The following is a 15588-nucleotide window of genomic DNA, read 5'->3' on the forward strand; positions in this document are numbered from 1 at the left end:
TCCGCGTTTTGGCGCCGATGGCGGCAACACCCGTAGGTGCCGCTATTATATTGAGGATGTTATCGTGGTTCTCCTCTCTGTGCCAGGATTCCGGATGAAAACCCCTTGCCCGTCTTGGACTCGGCAGCGGCGACGCTTCGCACCGTACACCTTCCTATGGGCGTTGTCGTGGAACTTAGGTGTCTTAGGGCCTCTCGTGGCATAGTTATCCAGGTCTGCCTGTGTTAGCTTCCAGCAGCGTAGTCGCGTGCGTCTATGTCGGCCGGTTATCTCAGCTGTACGAGAGCCTCCTCGTTGCCTTGTATCATTCGGCCATGTACTTTGTGTTGTGCTCTCTATATAAAGCGGGATGAAAGCCTATTTTGAGGACAGTTCACTAGACACATAGTAAAAAACTATTTGGTCGGCGTTTGTATGTGAGTAGTAAAAGTTGATAGATTGAGGGGCTGATTACAGATCGGTTCTTTTGGCCGATTCTCATATAATCTTGAGGATTGGACCCCTCCCTAGATTCTCTCAGAATCTTAAACCCATTTTTTTTTACAATCCAACTAGTTAGTTACGATTGAAAAAAATATGGGTCCAAAATTTTCGAAGAATCTATGAGGGGTCCGGTTCCCAAGATTCTGGGAGAATAGGCCGAAAGAACTGGGCCTACATCCGATGCCTTGTGGACTGGCCTGGCGTGGTGCTAGATTTGTGTTGATGTCTAGCTCTCGGGGCATCATGTCCCATGGAATTCTTGAGGCGAAAGATGGATAAATATGTTGTGTTTCATTTTGCTAAATGATATCAATTTCATGAATTGCATATAGCAATGAATAAATCAGAAAAATCCTTTCTAATATTTTAGAGCAGGGGAAGACCTAGGCCAAGGGCTATCGTGCTTCGTTCTTGGGCCTACGAACAAAACAACTAAGAAATATCTTAAAATTCTGATCCTATATATACCTAAATAGTTCATCCCTACTACATATATTATCTTAACATACACACATGCCATCTCATCAAAGGCCCACCACAACATGCATGAGAGTTTTTTCTCCATTATTAATTGATCTCAGTCACACATTTCATTTCATCACACATGTCACCTCGTTAAAAGCCCACTCAACATGCATAGAAAAGTTTTTATTATATTAACCATTTATATACAATAATTAAATGCAATATACAATATGTATTTTTAGTTTTTGTTCATATATTACTAATTTAACTATTCATGTTTCATACAATCAAATCATTAAAGAAATATTACAATCGATTCCCGCAGCAATGCGCGGGATGTCCTCTAGTTTATATGATCCTAGCCCATAACAAGTAGCTCAGCTTGGGGCGTGCTCACTAGCTTTGTTCCACCCTTCCTCGACGGAAAAAAAATATACTAGCTTGCTCCATCCCTTATCAGGCCTTCATTTCCTGAAGCTGTCGGCTCATGTGGCCCTTGTATACTTTTGATGTCAGTTTAATTTGTGTTGTTTGGTTTACAAAATAGCTTTTCCCCCGAAGGCACGAGGAAAAGCCGAGATGAGTAGGCTCGAGGTGTATATATATTAAAAAATGCAGGGAGGTGTTAAGTCCATAGAACCTTGACGAAGAAAAATAGAGCGGTGGTATGTTTGATTCCGAACACTGATATCTTTTCTGGAATCCACATCTTCTCTCTGAGAGTTGATGACACTCTCTACAGTTTACTAGGAAGAGAAAATCAGGAGTCCACATGGATTCCACATTCAAACAAATCCTTACAAGTAGGAAATGGGGGCAAGCAAGTTAATTCACCTCCCCCCTCTCGCAGTTGCAGATATTTGATTCTATATTCTCAGAACTAGCACTTGCTTGCAGTAAGTTGAAATATATACCAAGCCAACAATAGCAAAGCACCAAGGCCGGCAGTTGTAGAAAGAGGCATTCCCTTCTTTATTATTGCATTGATAATTTAGTAACAGTTCTGGCATGGCCTGGGTGGCAAACAAAACAAAACAAAACACCTGATCCCTACACCCGCTACCAAGGAACAGCGCACGGCAAACAAAACAAAACACCTTATTTGCTTTCCTCGCAAGTATTCAGAACAAAATACTACCAGGTCCAATATTGTGGAAGAAGAGTACAGTTGCCGTCCATCTACCCCGGAAAATCTACCAATACAGTCACAGATGTCTATGAGGGGGCGCCGAGGTAGGACGCCAGCCGCAGGATGTCGCAGAAGACGCCTCCGGCAGTCACCTCCGCGCCTGCGCCCGGCCCTCGCACGATCAGCGGCTGCTCCTTGTACCTCGAAGTGGTGAAGGCGATGATGTTGTCCGAACCAGATAGCTGGGCGAATGGGTGGTCCCTCTTGTACCTCTGCAGTTCTACCCTTCCCTTTCCGTTCAGCACGTCCACCGCTCCCACGTACCGCAGTACCTTCAGGTTAAAAGACTCAATCACCTCTACTCAAAAAAGTTTGCAAACATCCAGAGTAGATGTATTGCAGTGGGCAATTTAGATTTGGGAATTTGAACAATTCTGGTTATAGTCACATGCTATGAATTGAATTAAACATGGGGGCAATTTAAGAAAGTGAAAAAGGTTTACTCACTTCGCCTGCAGCCTCAGCCTCATGGCGCTGTCTGGCCCAATCCTGGTCAAACGATGGTAGCTTTTGCATGAATTCATTTGGCGACGAGCATGACTGCAGGCGAACCCAGTTAGCATGTGTAAAGCTGTAGATGTGTAACAGGGTGTTGGCTATTATGAATAAGATATAACCGGTCCTTACCTTTAGCGCCTCTGGCACAAGGCTCTCTACCGGGATATCTGAAAGCTCAAGTCTCAAACCAGACTCCCTTGCAAGGATAATGACCTGCTCACCCAAAAGGCCACAAATTATGATGAAACACTTGACAATAAATGTTAATGGAAAACATAAGTTCGTAATAAAGATTGGAACAACAAAGTCGAAATTATTAACCCAGTATATTTTTTCTCATTTTACCCAAGTCATCAAAGAATATAACGTCTGTCAGAACTACGTTTTGGTTTGCAGATATGGCATTGTCTACCTAAACAAGGAAAAGCTAGAAACCTCGTCAAGTGATTGGATATGAAATGCGAGATCAACATTGCATTCGAGAAGCAGATGGAATAGTAAGCTTGAGAGAGATTGAAATGTTAACCAAGGGCAAGTGAAGGGAAACTGCATATGGGAACACCTGTTTATATGCACAAGACTAAATATATACTTGAGAGGAATCCTGCCAGAGAAATGGGCCAAGGAAGAATGTGGAACCTTGGATAAAGGCTCCAAGGGCATATCTGGTACCCAATGTCACCCAAGAGTATTTGACTTGGCTAATAGGGAAGGCTTAGTCCAAATCAAAATAGATGTTGCAAAGTTTATTGTTGATATGAAGATGGGAATCAGAAATGAGTCGACCAAATTGATATATCTGGGTAGAGCAGTATGGTAAAAAGTAGCATGGAATTTCTGGCAGTATCTTCAAAAGAAATCAAGATCTACCTTTCTGGCAACATCTGTTCCAGATAGATCATCTCTTGGGTCTGGCTCAGTGTATCCAGCTTCTTTTGCTTCAGCAACAACATCACTAAAGCTCCTTGTTCCTTCAAAATTGTTGAAAATATAACTCAGAGTTCCACTGCAATTGAAACAGTCAACATTGTGTCAGCCAGCATCCTAGTACTATATTTATTAACATAAAAAAACGCTGTGCCAGTGGACTGTTGTTCGCCCTGCTGCTATTCTCTTGTAACCAAAACATATTTCTCCTCTTAATGAAAAGGTGAGCAAAAGCTTTTGAAACAAAAACCTATATTCACGAACAAAAAGAGCATCTACTTCTGCAAGTAATTCCACTGACATATCTTGTGACTAGCTTAAAAATATAGTTTGTGAAAGTAAAACTTGGTTTGTGTTCCTGAAGCATAAACACACCTGAAAATGCCTTCAATACGCAATATCTTGTCACCTGTCTCCAGAAGACCTCGCAGGGTGCTAATTATTGGCAGGCCTGCACCAACAGTTGCTTCATAAAAGTAATGAGTATATGATGCACGCTGTAGAGTCCTTAGTTTCAGATACTGCACACACAAAAACATTTTCTTTAGTTTATACAATCCAGCAGACAATCTGGCATGCAGAGGTGCATGTTAGAGTTAGTACACAGGCGATGAACATTGATGTGTGTTCAGGATCTTCATTCTGAGAGCAACAAGATCTCAAATACAGAATTTAAAATTATTGAGCAGCCATGTTTCCGCTCACTGACTAATATTTGACGGCGGGGCATTTAAATAACTGGCTGGTCATTTAAATTGGTAAAGTTTTTGTAAAAATCATCATTATGTGTGCCTCTTTTTTCATTTCATATTTAGAACATATGCACCAAAGTAGACTCGGTCCATTTAAAGCTCGTAATGTGAAGTCAATTGATGTACAGTCCATGATCATTAAAGAGCTTAAATATTATTTCAAAAACAAAAGGCATAGAAATATGTTTAGCCAGCCAAACATTTACCCGATCAAGTGGACCAGAATTTGCTTTTTTATTCGGTGTGATGACATGGATACCCTTCTTCAACCAATCATAGTAGTGAGATGCCACATTTGTATCTGCTGTGCAGTCCACCAATACTTTGTTTGGAAACACATGGTCCTCAGACAAATGGCGAACAAAATTAGCAAGATCAGCTGGTTTTGCTTCCTTTTGCATTTCTTCTTTCCACCTGGTTAGGTCTACTCCCCTACACAAAGAGAACCCCCCAAAAAAACTGTGAGACATGTAAATGAAGAGGAATGCAACATATTAATATAATATTCATCAAGCTTCATGCACTAGCCAACGCAACCAAAAGTCCAAACTGATGGAAAGGGCTAGGCAATGCACATATATACTTCAGCAATATTAAACTAAAATACGAAATGATGGCCAAATTATTAATTTGGTTAATGAAACAGTTTCGGTGAGACAGAAAAAATATATCAGTACTGGTTTGTATCTAATTCAAAATCTCTCAGGATCCTGCCTAACTAATTGTAATGCAACATTAAATAACTCCCAAACTACAATATTAGGTCATTAATGAGGGAGCAAACAAAAGTGTAATGGGTAACCAGGAATTCTAGTTACATGATGCCATTGACAGTCATGGGAAATGCCCAAAAAAAAGACAACAGAGATTCATCGGAAAGCACCCACTTTTAGTCAATCATGGAAGAAGATTTATCAACAGAAATGAAGGTAAATCTTTGCAGAAAAGCAGCACAATCGCAAAACAAAGGAACAATTAGTTTAGGGGGGGGGGGGGGGGGGGGGGGGGGAGGGAGGGGTCGGTTATATACGTTTCACTCAAAAGCATCGTGCTTGCGCCAGTTATTCCGATGACACGCACATCAATATTCATATTTTCCTTCAGGATTGCTACCTGCATAGAAGTTCAATCAGCACGGAATAAAAGTGTACTGAACAGTGAACTCTACCTTCAAATTGTTCCGTTGTCAGGTCAAGCCCAACACTTCATTTTCCATGTAGACTTTGTAGCAAAGATGGCTTACACTAAAGTTCCAGTCATGTAGAACATAAAATGAAACAATTATATTATGTTATTCTCATGCATAGTTGCCCATGTTAGATAGGAAGATCTTAGCGTTTCCCTTCCAATCTGGTCGGGCAACTAGATGAAACGTCAGCGATGAACTACCGCTCGTCATTAATGACCGACGGTTATTTATTGTCTTCTTTATGTATACTCATCGGTACAGCTGACATCGTAAGTGCTAGAACTACAAAATACCACAACATGACACAAATGACCACTTTATTATTTCAAACCGAGTATTTATCAGGATTTTTCAACAAATCACACTGACAGCATTGTTTTAAATCCTAGGCATGAGATGTCAAATCTCTCCCTCTTTGTGGATATACATTTTATAATCGTTGGCATGAGATGTCACAACTCCATGATAAATTAAAACAAATGAATATTGTTCAGTACATAATATGAGTATCAGACTCAAGATACCTGGTCCCTGAGCTGGTTGAGCAGTGTTGCCCCAATCAAACCAGGTCCAATGACCCCAATAGCAAGTGTGGTTTTTGAGAGGAAGAACCTTGAGTGAGCAGCTCTTAGAGCCCTAACACAATCTTCTTGTTTCAATACAACAGTAATATTGTACTCACTGCAACCTTGAGCTATTGCTCGTACATTAATGTTTGCCTGCGCCAATTGTTACAGGGTAAATGAATCCAGTATAAATGGAAATCCCAATTTTACCAACCCAAAACTGTAAGCACCTTTGCTAGCGCATCAAAAAGGATTGCACTGACTCCAGGAGTACTTGCCATTCTCAGGCCAACAGCAGCAAGAATGCTGCAATCATGAATGACTTCAACCTGAAAAGAATTGTGTGCAACACATGAATTTGTCTGGATTAACACAATAAATACTTTGCTACACGTTTGCATGACAACAATAGTTTCTTTAGCAAAACATTGACAAAGACTACAACATGATAATTTCCAGATTACTCCCTCCTTATCAAAATATAAGAGCCTACAAAAACGTCTTATATTTTGGTACAGAGGTAGTATTATGTTTGTTTTGATAAAGACAATGCAACAAATATTCACAAAAAGTTGACAGGACAAATACTTTCAAAATTATTAACATATCGGTGAGACGGTGATGTTATGCCAAGTTTGATTTTCTTGATTTGCTTCTACATGTCTATTCATCTAGCCATGTTTGTCCATATACGAAAAAAGTCCATTTCCAACCTTGAACTCTTGCAGAAGTTTATTTTTCCACCTTGAACTATTGGAATAGTCCACTTTTCACCCTCAAGTGGTTTGGCAAGTAGTTTTAGCTGACGTGGATGCCACTTGCCACCTCACTTCCACGTCACCAGGTTTTTTTTTATATCGATGTCTACCAATTGTTCTTCCATTTCTAGTAAGGGCATGTACAGTGGTGATAAGGCAGTCTTATCTTAACCTCGCCACGTAACTTTGATAAGGCAAGTACAATGGGTTATATCTTAGTCTTATCTTTAGTAACTACATATACCTAAATATGTGGTGAGAGAAATCATGCTAAGAGATCATCTCTTAATTAAGAGAAGGCAAGCCGGTTTCTCTCTCATCCACCTCAGCATTTATCCTATGTGGCACTCCTAAGATAGCGCCATTGTACACGCCCTAAATTTCTGTATACCTGCTTTTCCCAAATGGTATAGTCTGTTTTAGATTGTTTGTTTTTGTCATGTGAAGTGGCAAGCAAGTGAGTTGAGGACATGTGGTGTCCATTGCACCCAAACCAATTGTGCAACAACCTGAGGGTGAAAAGCGGACTACTTCAATAGTTCGAGTGGTTCAATTCAAAGACTTAATAGTTCAGGATTGAAGAGTGAATAGCCAAATTTAGTGTTGAAAAGTATACTATTTAAGTTTGATACATCTATATTAGAGAAACTTTGGTTGGATTTATATAAAGGTCATGTTTTTCAAAGACAAGAATCACCTTAGAGAGCCTTCCTGCTGCTAATGCTTCACGAAACCTAACATGCAAGGCTGCAGAGACTGCTGCAACTTCCTTTTCTGGAACAGCAAAACATATCGAGTGTTCACTGCTAGCCTGCACATATCTTAGAGTGAGGAAGAACCTAAATGAATCATATGGATTATGGAGATACAAAAGATTGAAAGACATGAACTACCTGAGATATCATGATAACATTAGCTCCGACCTCTTTTACAGCACTAAATATGGCACTTGATGTACCTGGAACACCAGCCATTCCAGTTCTAAAAGAAAGATATGGAGATCATTAATAAAATAGAAGAAACCATTATAATACGAAGTCATGACATCTGCTTGTATGTCGATAGCTCTATTATGTTATGAGTTCAGCTTGCTAGGTCAGCACCAAACACTATTAGAATTGAAAAATCTACAATAAACTGGGACTCAACACAAACACAAGACACAGGCACCGTCTTTTGAAGCTAATGAAGATCATGATCGTACTGTATCACAGAGATTAAAAATCATAACCAGATTATTCAAATTACAACTTACAGGTTCAAGAACAAAAAATACCAACTTACCCTTCAACGTTAACAAGGGCCAATTTATCTATAGTAGCAAATGATTTGACACAAGCATCCAAATCAGCATCTTCGTTAGCAGGCTGCTTGCAAATCACAGTTCCAGGGGCAGAGAGATTGAACATGTTCCTAATGACAATGGGAATATTGTCTTTCATCACAGGTATAATGGTACGGGGATGCAACACATTTGCCCCAAAGTATGACTGCAAAGAACAGATCCAAGTTAGCAATGAAGTTTGGTGTTGCAAGAAATGAATAAATTTAGTGCACAGCGATCCCACTATTGCTAGGTTCTCATGCCCAACAAGCAACTCCAGCTCAACCAAAAGACTTTTAAAGTGGCAACCATTATTTATTTATTTATTTTGGAAGAGCCCCTGCTGCATATCATGCAGCTTCCCGCCAACTGTTTATGTCGCCATGCTCAACATAAGTAAAAGCTGAAAAATAGTAATGTGCGCAAGTGTTCAAGAATAGAGAAATTACCATTTCCCAGGCCTCCTGATATGATAATGTGCTTAAGATCACAGCCTCACTGACTGCATTAATCAGATGATTGTCAATCAGATACATTCTTAATTCCTTTGTGCAAGAGAAATAGAAGATCTCCATGCACTAGATACTCCCCCAAAATATTATGTGTGTGTCAATGTTCAACACAGCAAGTTGAATGAATCCAATAGAAAATATTTAGTTCAAAAGCACAATACCCATGTTTTACAAACCTTTTCTAGGATCGGCACTAAATACCCCATCAACATCGGTCCAGATTGTGACTTGGCGTGCCCTAACAAGAGAACCAATTATTGCTGCTGAGAAATCGCTTCCATCCCTTTTCAGAGTAGTAGGGATGTTTTCAGCTGTACTCGCGATAAAGCCAGTAGCAACTATTATCTCAGCAGGTTGGCGTGAAAACCATTTCTCGAGTCGCTTCTCAGATTCCTCATAATCAGGATCTACCATGTCAGGACCACTAGGTTTTACAACTAGAACTTCTCTTGTATCCATCCAACTACAAGATGCTCCAGACTGCATAAGTTAGATCAGAGAGTAAAGGTCAGTTTGTTCAGAACGGTTAACACTAGGTCAAAACATCTAGATTATGAAGAAGATGAAGGGAAAGTAATACATAAGCTTTGTCACTAGGAGAAAGCAGTATCATGAGCCACTGCTCCTGTAATTGAGTTTAGCCACAATATTTTTGCATCATCTCAGTACCGAACAACAGCAGGATATGGTGGTGAATGCACATCCTGTAAGGAACTTTAGGATAAGGGCTGAACTACAACATCACATAGCGTTGAAAGCTCACAAAGTCACAAGTCACAAAAACCCCTACAAATCTTTCCTACTTACAAAAGTTGGAGTTGGTGGTGAGTTCACATGTGGGACCACGCAAATAAACAAATGCACTTCTACCCACATGTGGGACTAGCAACCTTCCAAGAGACAAAAATAAACAAATTTGTTACTTTTACTTGGGTCACACTATCCCAGATAAACAAATACACTGCTACCCCTAATGTGAGAATAACAGTTGTAGAAACACAAATTTTAAATGCAAGTATGCACCCCAATTCAGGGTCTTGATTTTAGTTTATCTTCCCAACCAATTCTTCCAGTTCTATATCATATTATCATAGTAGAAGAGAGTGAGCAAATCACAATTCCAACGCGGCGATAGACGTTGTTCTCCTACCTAATCCACTTGTACATTCAACTTACTCATGCCCATTCTCCTATGTTTCAAAATTCAAATGTTATCTCACAATAGATCTTGCAAAGGACCTACTATGGTCCGCTTAAGATTCTTCAACGACTGCAACGTTATCTTTCTTTTTATCTCTTTTTAATCATGAACCATGTAACAGCCGCAGGACACGATCATCTTTTGACGATCTCCTAAGCCAGTGGTTACTCCTCGTCTTTTTTTATGGCTTCATAGCAATGGACGGGCATTGTGCTACTTAATTAAAAAGATCTTGCAGAACAGCCCTTCAAAACTTGAAGCTCCTATGCTCTCACCGCATATGCTTACCTTCCGTTTTCCTAGGTGTATTATTAATTCAGCTTGTGACAGTGTGGGACTATTAATGTAGTACGAATGTTATTGTGTAGTTATCGTTTAGTTAGCAAGTCACATAAGAAAATGCAACTTCAAATAGCATAGAAAAAACTGAGAAATTTTCCAATTATAGGATGTCGAAGCAGGCAAGCAGTATGTGTTGAAGTGCATAAATTTGCTGCAGCACTTATACATTAATAAGTTGTATAATATCAGAACTTTATAAGCACTTTTCATGTGTACCTTCTGTACAGCATACGATAGCATCTGAGATGACCACAACTCCCCATGCCCAACAACGAATTCAGAGAAAGATTCTGTTGCATGTCCAGCTGCAAGTACACACAAATAGAACCAAGATGTTACACATCTAAAAGGATTACGACTCTCACATTATTGCCTATTTACTAAATGGCAGCAGGTAAGTCAACCATTAGTGCATTAGTAAGATGAAAGATGGAAATAACAAAATACTAGTCATTGGTCAAGGATGTGCTCCAAGAGAAGTTGTAACCGATGAAGTGAAAAATGATGTAAAACAAGATTCTATGTCTTTCTGAAATAAAAGAAAATTAGATGAAAATTAGAAGTGAACATGCTAATCAGCACATGTGTACCACATGTGTCCCTAGCTGACAGTAAACCACATGTAAAGGCTGTTCCCCAACTAGTTTCCGTCATACATCAAGTGACCAGAAGCACATGTGTGGAAAGGGGTAGTGGATTCGCAAAAAAAAAAGGGTAGTGGGGAGTAGGGGAAGCGGTGGACAAATTGTGACCACTCAAACAAATACAATTTTTTTTAACTTTTACATGAAATAAATTCAAACAAGACAATGGTACTTCCAATGTAAATTTAAAGCATGAAAAACTCAGGATCTGGCAGACATCAACGATCTCCCCCATAACAGCAATAGCAATAAAAGAAAGAATCCAACAATCAGAGAAAGAGCATATTTCGAGGGGTGCTATACAAAAAACATTTTTTTGAGGGACCTAACAATCAATCAAGACTAGCCACTTTAAAACAAAATACCATGAATTATGAGGAATTAATATCTCAAACCTATATAAATAGCACGGAGCATTGCTCTCAGGTTACTGATGTCCGAATGCAACTCAGACAAAAATCTTGCAAGGTTTTCTCCATCAAGAAGATCTTTCGCTGCAGCCATATGCTTCTCAAAAACTTTATCCAATTCTTCTGTGTAAGAATCATCCCTTGACTGAGCCTTATGCACGAGACTGTACATCATGTCAGTAACTTTGGACATTGCAGAGACAATTATCAGCTTCCTCTCGGAAGAGTCACCAAGAACTACATCAGCAACATTCTGAATTCTCTGAGGTGTTCCCATGCAAGTGCCACCAAACTTGTGCACAGACCACATATCACCTTTTGGAAGATAGGTACTGACTTCAACTTGTTCAACTGAAATGGCTGCTGCAGTAAACAGCAAATCTTAGATGGTTACAACGTACATGTCTGGTTGATAGAAAGGTTTAAACTGTATGTACACCTAAAATATAACACCAACCAGAGCATATGAAATTGAAACCTAAGATGAAAAGCAGACATAGAAGAACCGCAAAAGCAAGGTCAAAAAGCGCTAAGCGTAACTCCCTAATTTTGCCTCTTCATAGCGCCTATGTTGCCTATATTGTCTCAACGTAGCCGGCCCCAAGTCCAGGTAAAGGAGGAGGGTTGTGATAGGCTTGGCGAGACAACGTCAAAGCTTAGCCACTCTTATGGAGATGCCACTTCATAGTGCATATCTCGCATAAGCGCACGCCTAGCACGATTAAGCACTAGGCGTTCTGCTGTCGCCTCGACAACGTCAAAACTTAGCCACTCTTATGGAGATGCCACTTCATAGTGCATATCTCGCATAAGCGCACGCCTAGCACAATTAAGCACTAGGCGTTCTGCTGTTGCCTAGCGCCTAGGCATGCTTAAGCGCATGCCCAGGCGTGCTTTTTTTAACAATGGACAAAAGTAGATGTCCCCAAGAACTAGGAGATGCTAATGAGAGCCTCCTATTTGGACCCAATGTTATAAATTGGCCCTCCTGGATATATTAATCTGGCTCTGCCCCTGGATATCCCAAAATAAGTTGATGCTACAAGATTGAAGCTTTCCCTTGTAACGGTGTTATTGAGATGGACAGTACCAAACCTGTTCATGGGCCTGTGGCCAGGCTGGGTTTGAAAACGAGAGCATGAACTGAGCCTGTGGACCAGTAAGCAACTAAATTCATATTCTATTTAAAAATATAGCTGCTTCTTTTTTTCATTAGAATGGTATAAACTAATATTTTTATTGAATAAAAGTAGGGTAAAGTAGAAAACACTACTTGTTTGGATTTGTTCTTGAGTCAGGTTGGGCTCAGGCCAAGCATTTGAGGCAGCCCAAACGTGGCCCAGCCCATAGCCAAGCCTTTGACCAGGTCTGGATATATCAAAATGCAGACCAAATTATAGTGTTCAAGAAATAGTGTTGGTGGATAGAGTTGAAGATTTAAAAGATTTTTTCACATCAAGTTGGTTAACAAACTTCTATTGCAAAAGGTATGGTAGTGCTAATTTAGAGTCCTTGAACAATTAAAACAATGGCCTGATAGAAGGCAAATTACCAGCAGCTGGTGTGAGCAGATTCTTCGAACCATGTCTTGGCAAATTTCCTTGAGAGTGACCTATCCTGAACAAGATAATGAAACAAATATGGGATATTAGCTGAAATTTGGCGAGGCATAACTGACATCAAAGTAGAACTAGTGAAGAAGTACAACATCTATATGGTAAAACTTGATGCAGATAGGGGCATAGCACAAGAGTTCCGAAGTTAATTACTCCGGAAAGGCTGGGAATATTTTTTAGGAACAATGTAGTCGACGACGTTGAGAAGATCAGAGATAGAAGATTGAGCATGCAACTGGGGCTTGAAATGCCAGGTGGAGCAATTGAAATGGTCAAATGACAGCATCGTCGTTGAGCGTTCAGAATTTGGATATTGGATAAATATAAGCCAGATCATTTCTAGTTGAAAGGAAATTAATTAAGTCACAACAACACTCATTGCACAAAACACTACCTTAGAGCTCCCATAGGTCGGTCCTGATTTATCTCACACTTCAAACATTGTGAAACTACTTCCCTGAAGATTTATCAAGCAGCATAACGTTAGTGTAAGATGAGATGGACTGAAAGAGCGGCAGTAAAAACTTCCAAATAAAACAAATAGTGACAGCGGTGCAGAATGTCCAATCTAAGAAGATACAACTTGGCAAAAAAAATTGGCATTAACTAACTTATCTCCGCTGAAAGTTCACAATCATGTTATTGATGGAATGTATCATTAGTAACCCATTTATTTTATAATTGAAGTAGACTTGTATATGGAGCACAAGTTTCAAACTGTGACTCATCAAGAACTCAAGATGAAAAGATATGACATGCCCATTTCTTGATCCATAGATCGATGTTCGTTACTTCAGATTCTGGTTGAAAACTCCAGCCAAATGAACTGTCCATTTCAATACTTCCAGTCCTTGCTTCAAAGATACAAACATCCTACCAGGTCAAGGCTAACTCCTAGCAACTATCATTACACCGTGCGTAAGAGAATGGGAATACACAGGTTGTTGTGTTCATACTAGTATGATGCGCACAAATCGCATCTCAAATTGACTTGACTATTGATACGCCCTTTCAGAGCATGTTCCCATAGTAGACATTTGGAGTTAGATGAAACTATAAACATGTGCGCCATTATCAACAGTTTTCTTTGACTGTTACTTTTTATATGTGTATGTTAGTAAACATATTATTATTTCAAATATGTACTATGAAAATATTACTCCTTTTTTTGCGAAATATGAAAATATTACTCCTGACAAAACCAATAATGCTATTTTCATCCAACCAATATAAGTTATAATAATTTTTCGTATTTTGGTGGTCAGTGTTAAAACAGTTTGACTGCAGGCGTTAAAGGAGGCCATGCACTTGCCGAGAACAGAGGAAGTAATATCTTTGACAAACTTATATGCTGTCCATTTCTGTCCAAGAAAATCGAGCAGGTCTATCCACACCGTAGATAGCACAGATTCCTGATGTCTGCGCCGCATCAGAGCATCGTCAAATTACCAAACACGGAAAGACCCGTTTAGTAGGCAACCTAAACAACATCCCCCCCAAATGAAACCCAGGAAAATCGCGCCCACAGTTAATACATTATCGGCGTATAAGATCGCCGCCAGCACTCGACGTGGTCGAATCGGGGACCGCGCCGTCGGAGCTTGTTGTGCCAACAGAGGATCCTATCGACGCTAGCGGCCAGGGAAATGATGAGAGTTCCCGAACCTGCCGGAGGCGGACGGCCGGAGCCTCCGTCGATGGGCGGCGGCTGGCGGGACGGGGCTCGCGACGGCGAGGCTCCGCATCTCGCGGCGGGGCGAGGCGGCGCGGACGGCGGGGAGGAGAGGGGGCGAGGAGTGGGGAGGGAGGAGGTGACAACGGGGAGAGGCTAGACGCCAAAAACCCTGCTTTAACCCCCCGCGCGCAGGCCGCCGCTATCACGTTGTCGAAGCAAATATAAAGCTCACGAACCTTTTTGTTTTTCGAGAAATTCACGAATCTTTTTGTTTTTCGATTAAAAAATATACTCCACTTGGGAAGATTTTGTTCCCTTTGGAGCTTATGTAACAGGCGAGAGTGGCAGGAAATTTTGTTCATAATAGGAACTCCCTCCGTATCATAATATAAGAGCGGTTTTTTAACACGTTACAAACGCAAGCGCTCATAAATATGCGCATACACTCATCTCTATAAACGCACACACGAACACCCTACTCCTATGAGCACCTTCAAAAGACTGAGTCAGCATCATCTTGAGATTTACGAAGTCACCGTAGACGCCTCGTCATCGATGAAAACGTCTTCTCCTACTGAGAGTGCATCGTTAAAAATCCTGAAATAAATCCAGAAATATAGATACATGCAACCTAAAATGAATGAATAAACATACTATAACAGATGTGTATGCATTCAATTTAGCAAAAGGTTATCGGTACTAAATTAGCAACAATTAATATGAATCCAAGGAAGTAGAACATTTTATATTCGTGAACGGAGGAAGTATTAAAGATTCCGTGTTACAAAATGGGCCTCAAATGGAACACCGGCATCGCTTTCGTGCGATGGAGCTTTTGGATTATCTTCGATATAGCCGCTTTCGGAGTATTTGACAAAAAACTACCACATTAAGGGTATCCGTCCCACAGAACTACCACTTTCAAAAAAGTGACTAATAACTACCGAAAATTTCAAATTTTGTGGCAAAAAACTACCAAGTCGTGTTGATCGTCCATTTAGCCGTTTTAACCGCTTAACTGACAGGGATGGCCCACA

The 15588-nt window shown here is 40.2% G+C and overlaps 1 protein-coding gene across 2 annotated transcripts; it reads right to left on the reverse strand.

The window, feature by feature from the left end:
- Positions 1–1896: 1896 nt before the first annotated feature.
- Positions 1897–14811, reverse strand: LOC109754694 (bifunctional aspartokinase/homoserine dehydrogenase 2, chloroplastic). Of its 2 annotated transcripts, none has more exons than XM_020313602.4 (19): positions 14542–14811; positions 13271–13333; positions 12813–12877; positions 11246–11623; positions 10423–10511; positions 8840–9143; positions 8601–8653; positions 8112–8317; positions 7721–7808; positions 7525–7638; positions 6300–6398; positions 6028–6222; positions 5345–5427; positions 4521–4746; positions 3938–4083; positions 3506–3641; positions 2765–2848; positions 2585–2677; positions 1897–2409 (listed from the first exon to the last, which is right to left on the reverse strand). In XM_020313602.4, the coding sequence occupies exons 1-19, from the start codon at positions 14619–14621 to the stop codon at positions 2164–2166; spliced, it is 2748 nt and encodes a 915-aa protein (XP_020169191.1). In that variant the 5' UTR covers positions 14622–14811; the 3' UTR covers positions 1897–2163. The 2 variants fall into 2 exon arrangements, with proteins under 2 accessions (XP_020169191.1, XP_020169192.1); XM_020313603.4 differs by having other exon boundaries at positions 11246–11620; positions 14542–14760.
- Between the last annotated feature and the right edge of the window lie 777 nt (positions 14812–15588).

The sequence above is a fragment of the Aegilops tauschii genome, chromosome 5 (assembly GCF_002575655.3).
Source record: "Aegilops tauschii subsp. strangulata cultivar AL8/78 chromosome 5, Aet v6.0, whole genome shotgun sequence".
NCBI classification, from domain to species: Eukaryota; Viridiplantae; Streptophyta; class Magnoliopsida; order Poales; family Poaceae; genus Aegilops; species Aegilops tauschii.

What these genes read in the sequence shown, in the direction of transcription:
- LOC109754694 (XM_020313602.4), bottom strand. Translation starts at nt 14,621, where the DNA reads ATGCGGAGCCTCGCCGTCGCGAGCCCCGTCCCGCCAGCCGCCGCCCAT. An exon ending in CGGCCGTCCGCCTCCGGCAG is followed by an intron (nt 13,334 to 14,541) that starts GTTCGGGAACTC and finishes ATAAATCTTCAG; the next exon opens with GGAAGTAGTTTCACAATGTT. An exon ending in GAACAGATGTTGCCAGAAAG is followed by an intron (nt 2,849 to 3,505) that starts GTAGATCTTGAT and finishes TTGGGTGAGCAG; the next exon opens with GTCATTATCCTTGCAAGGGA.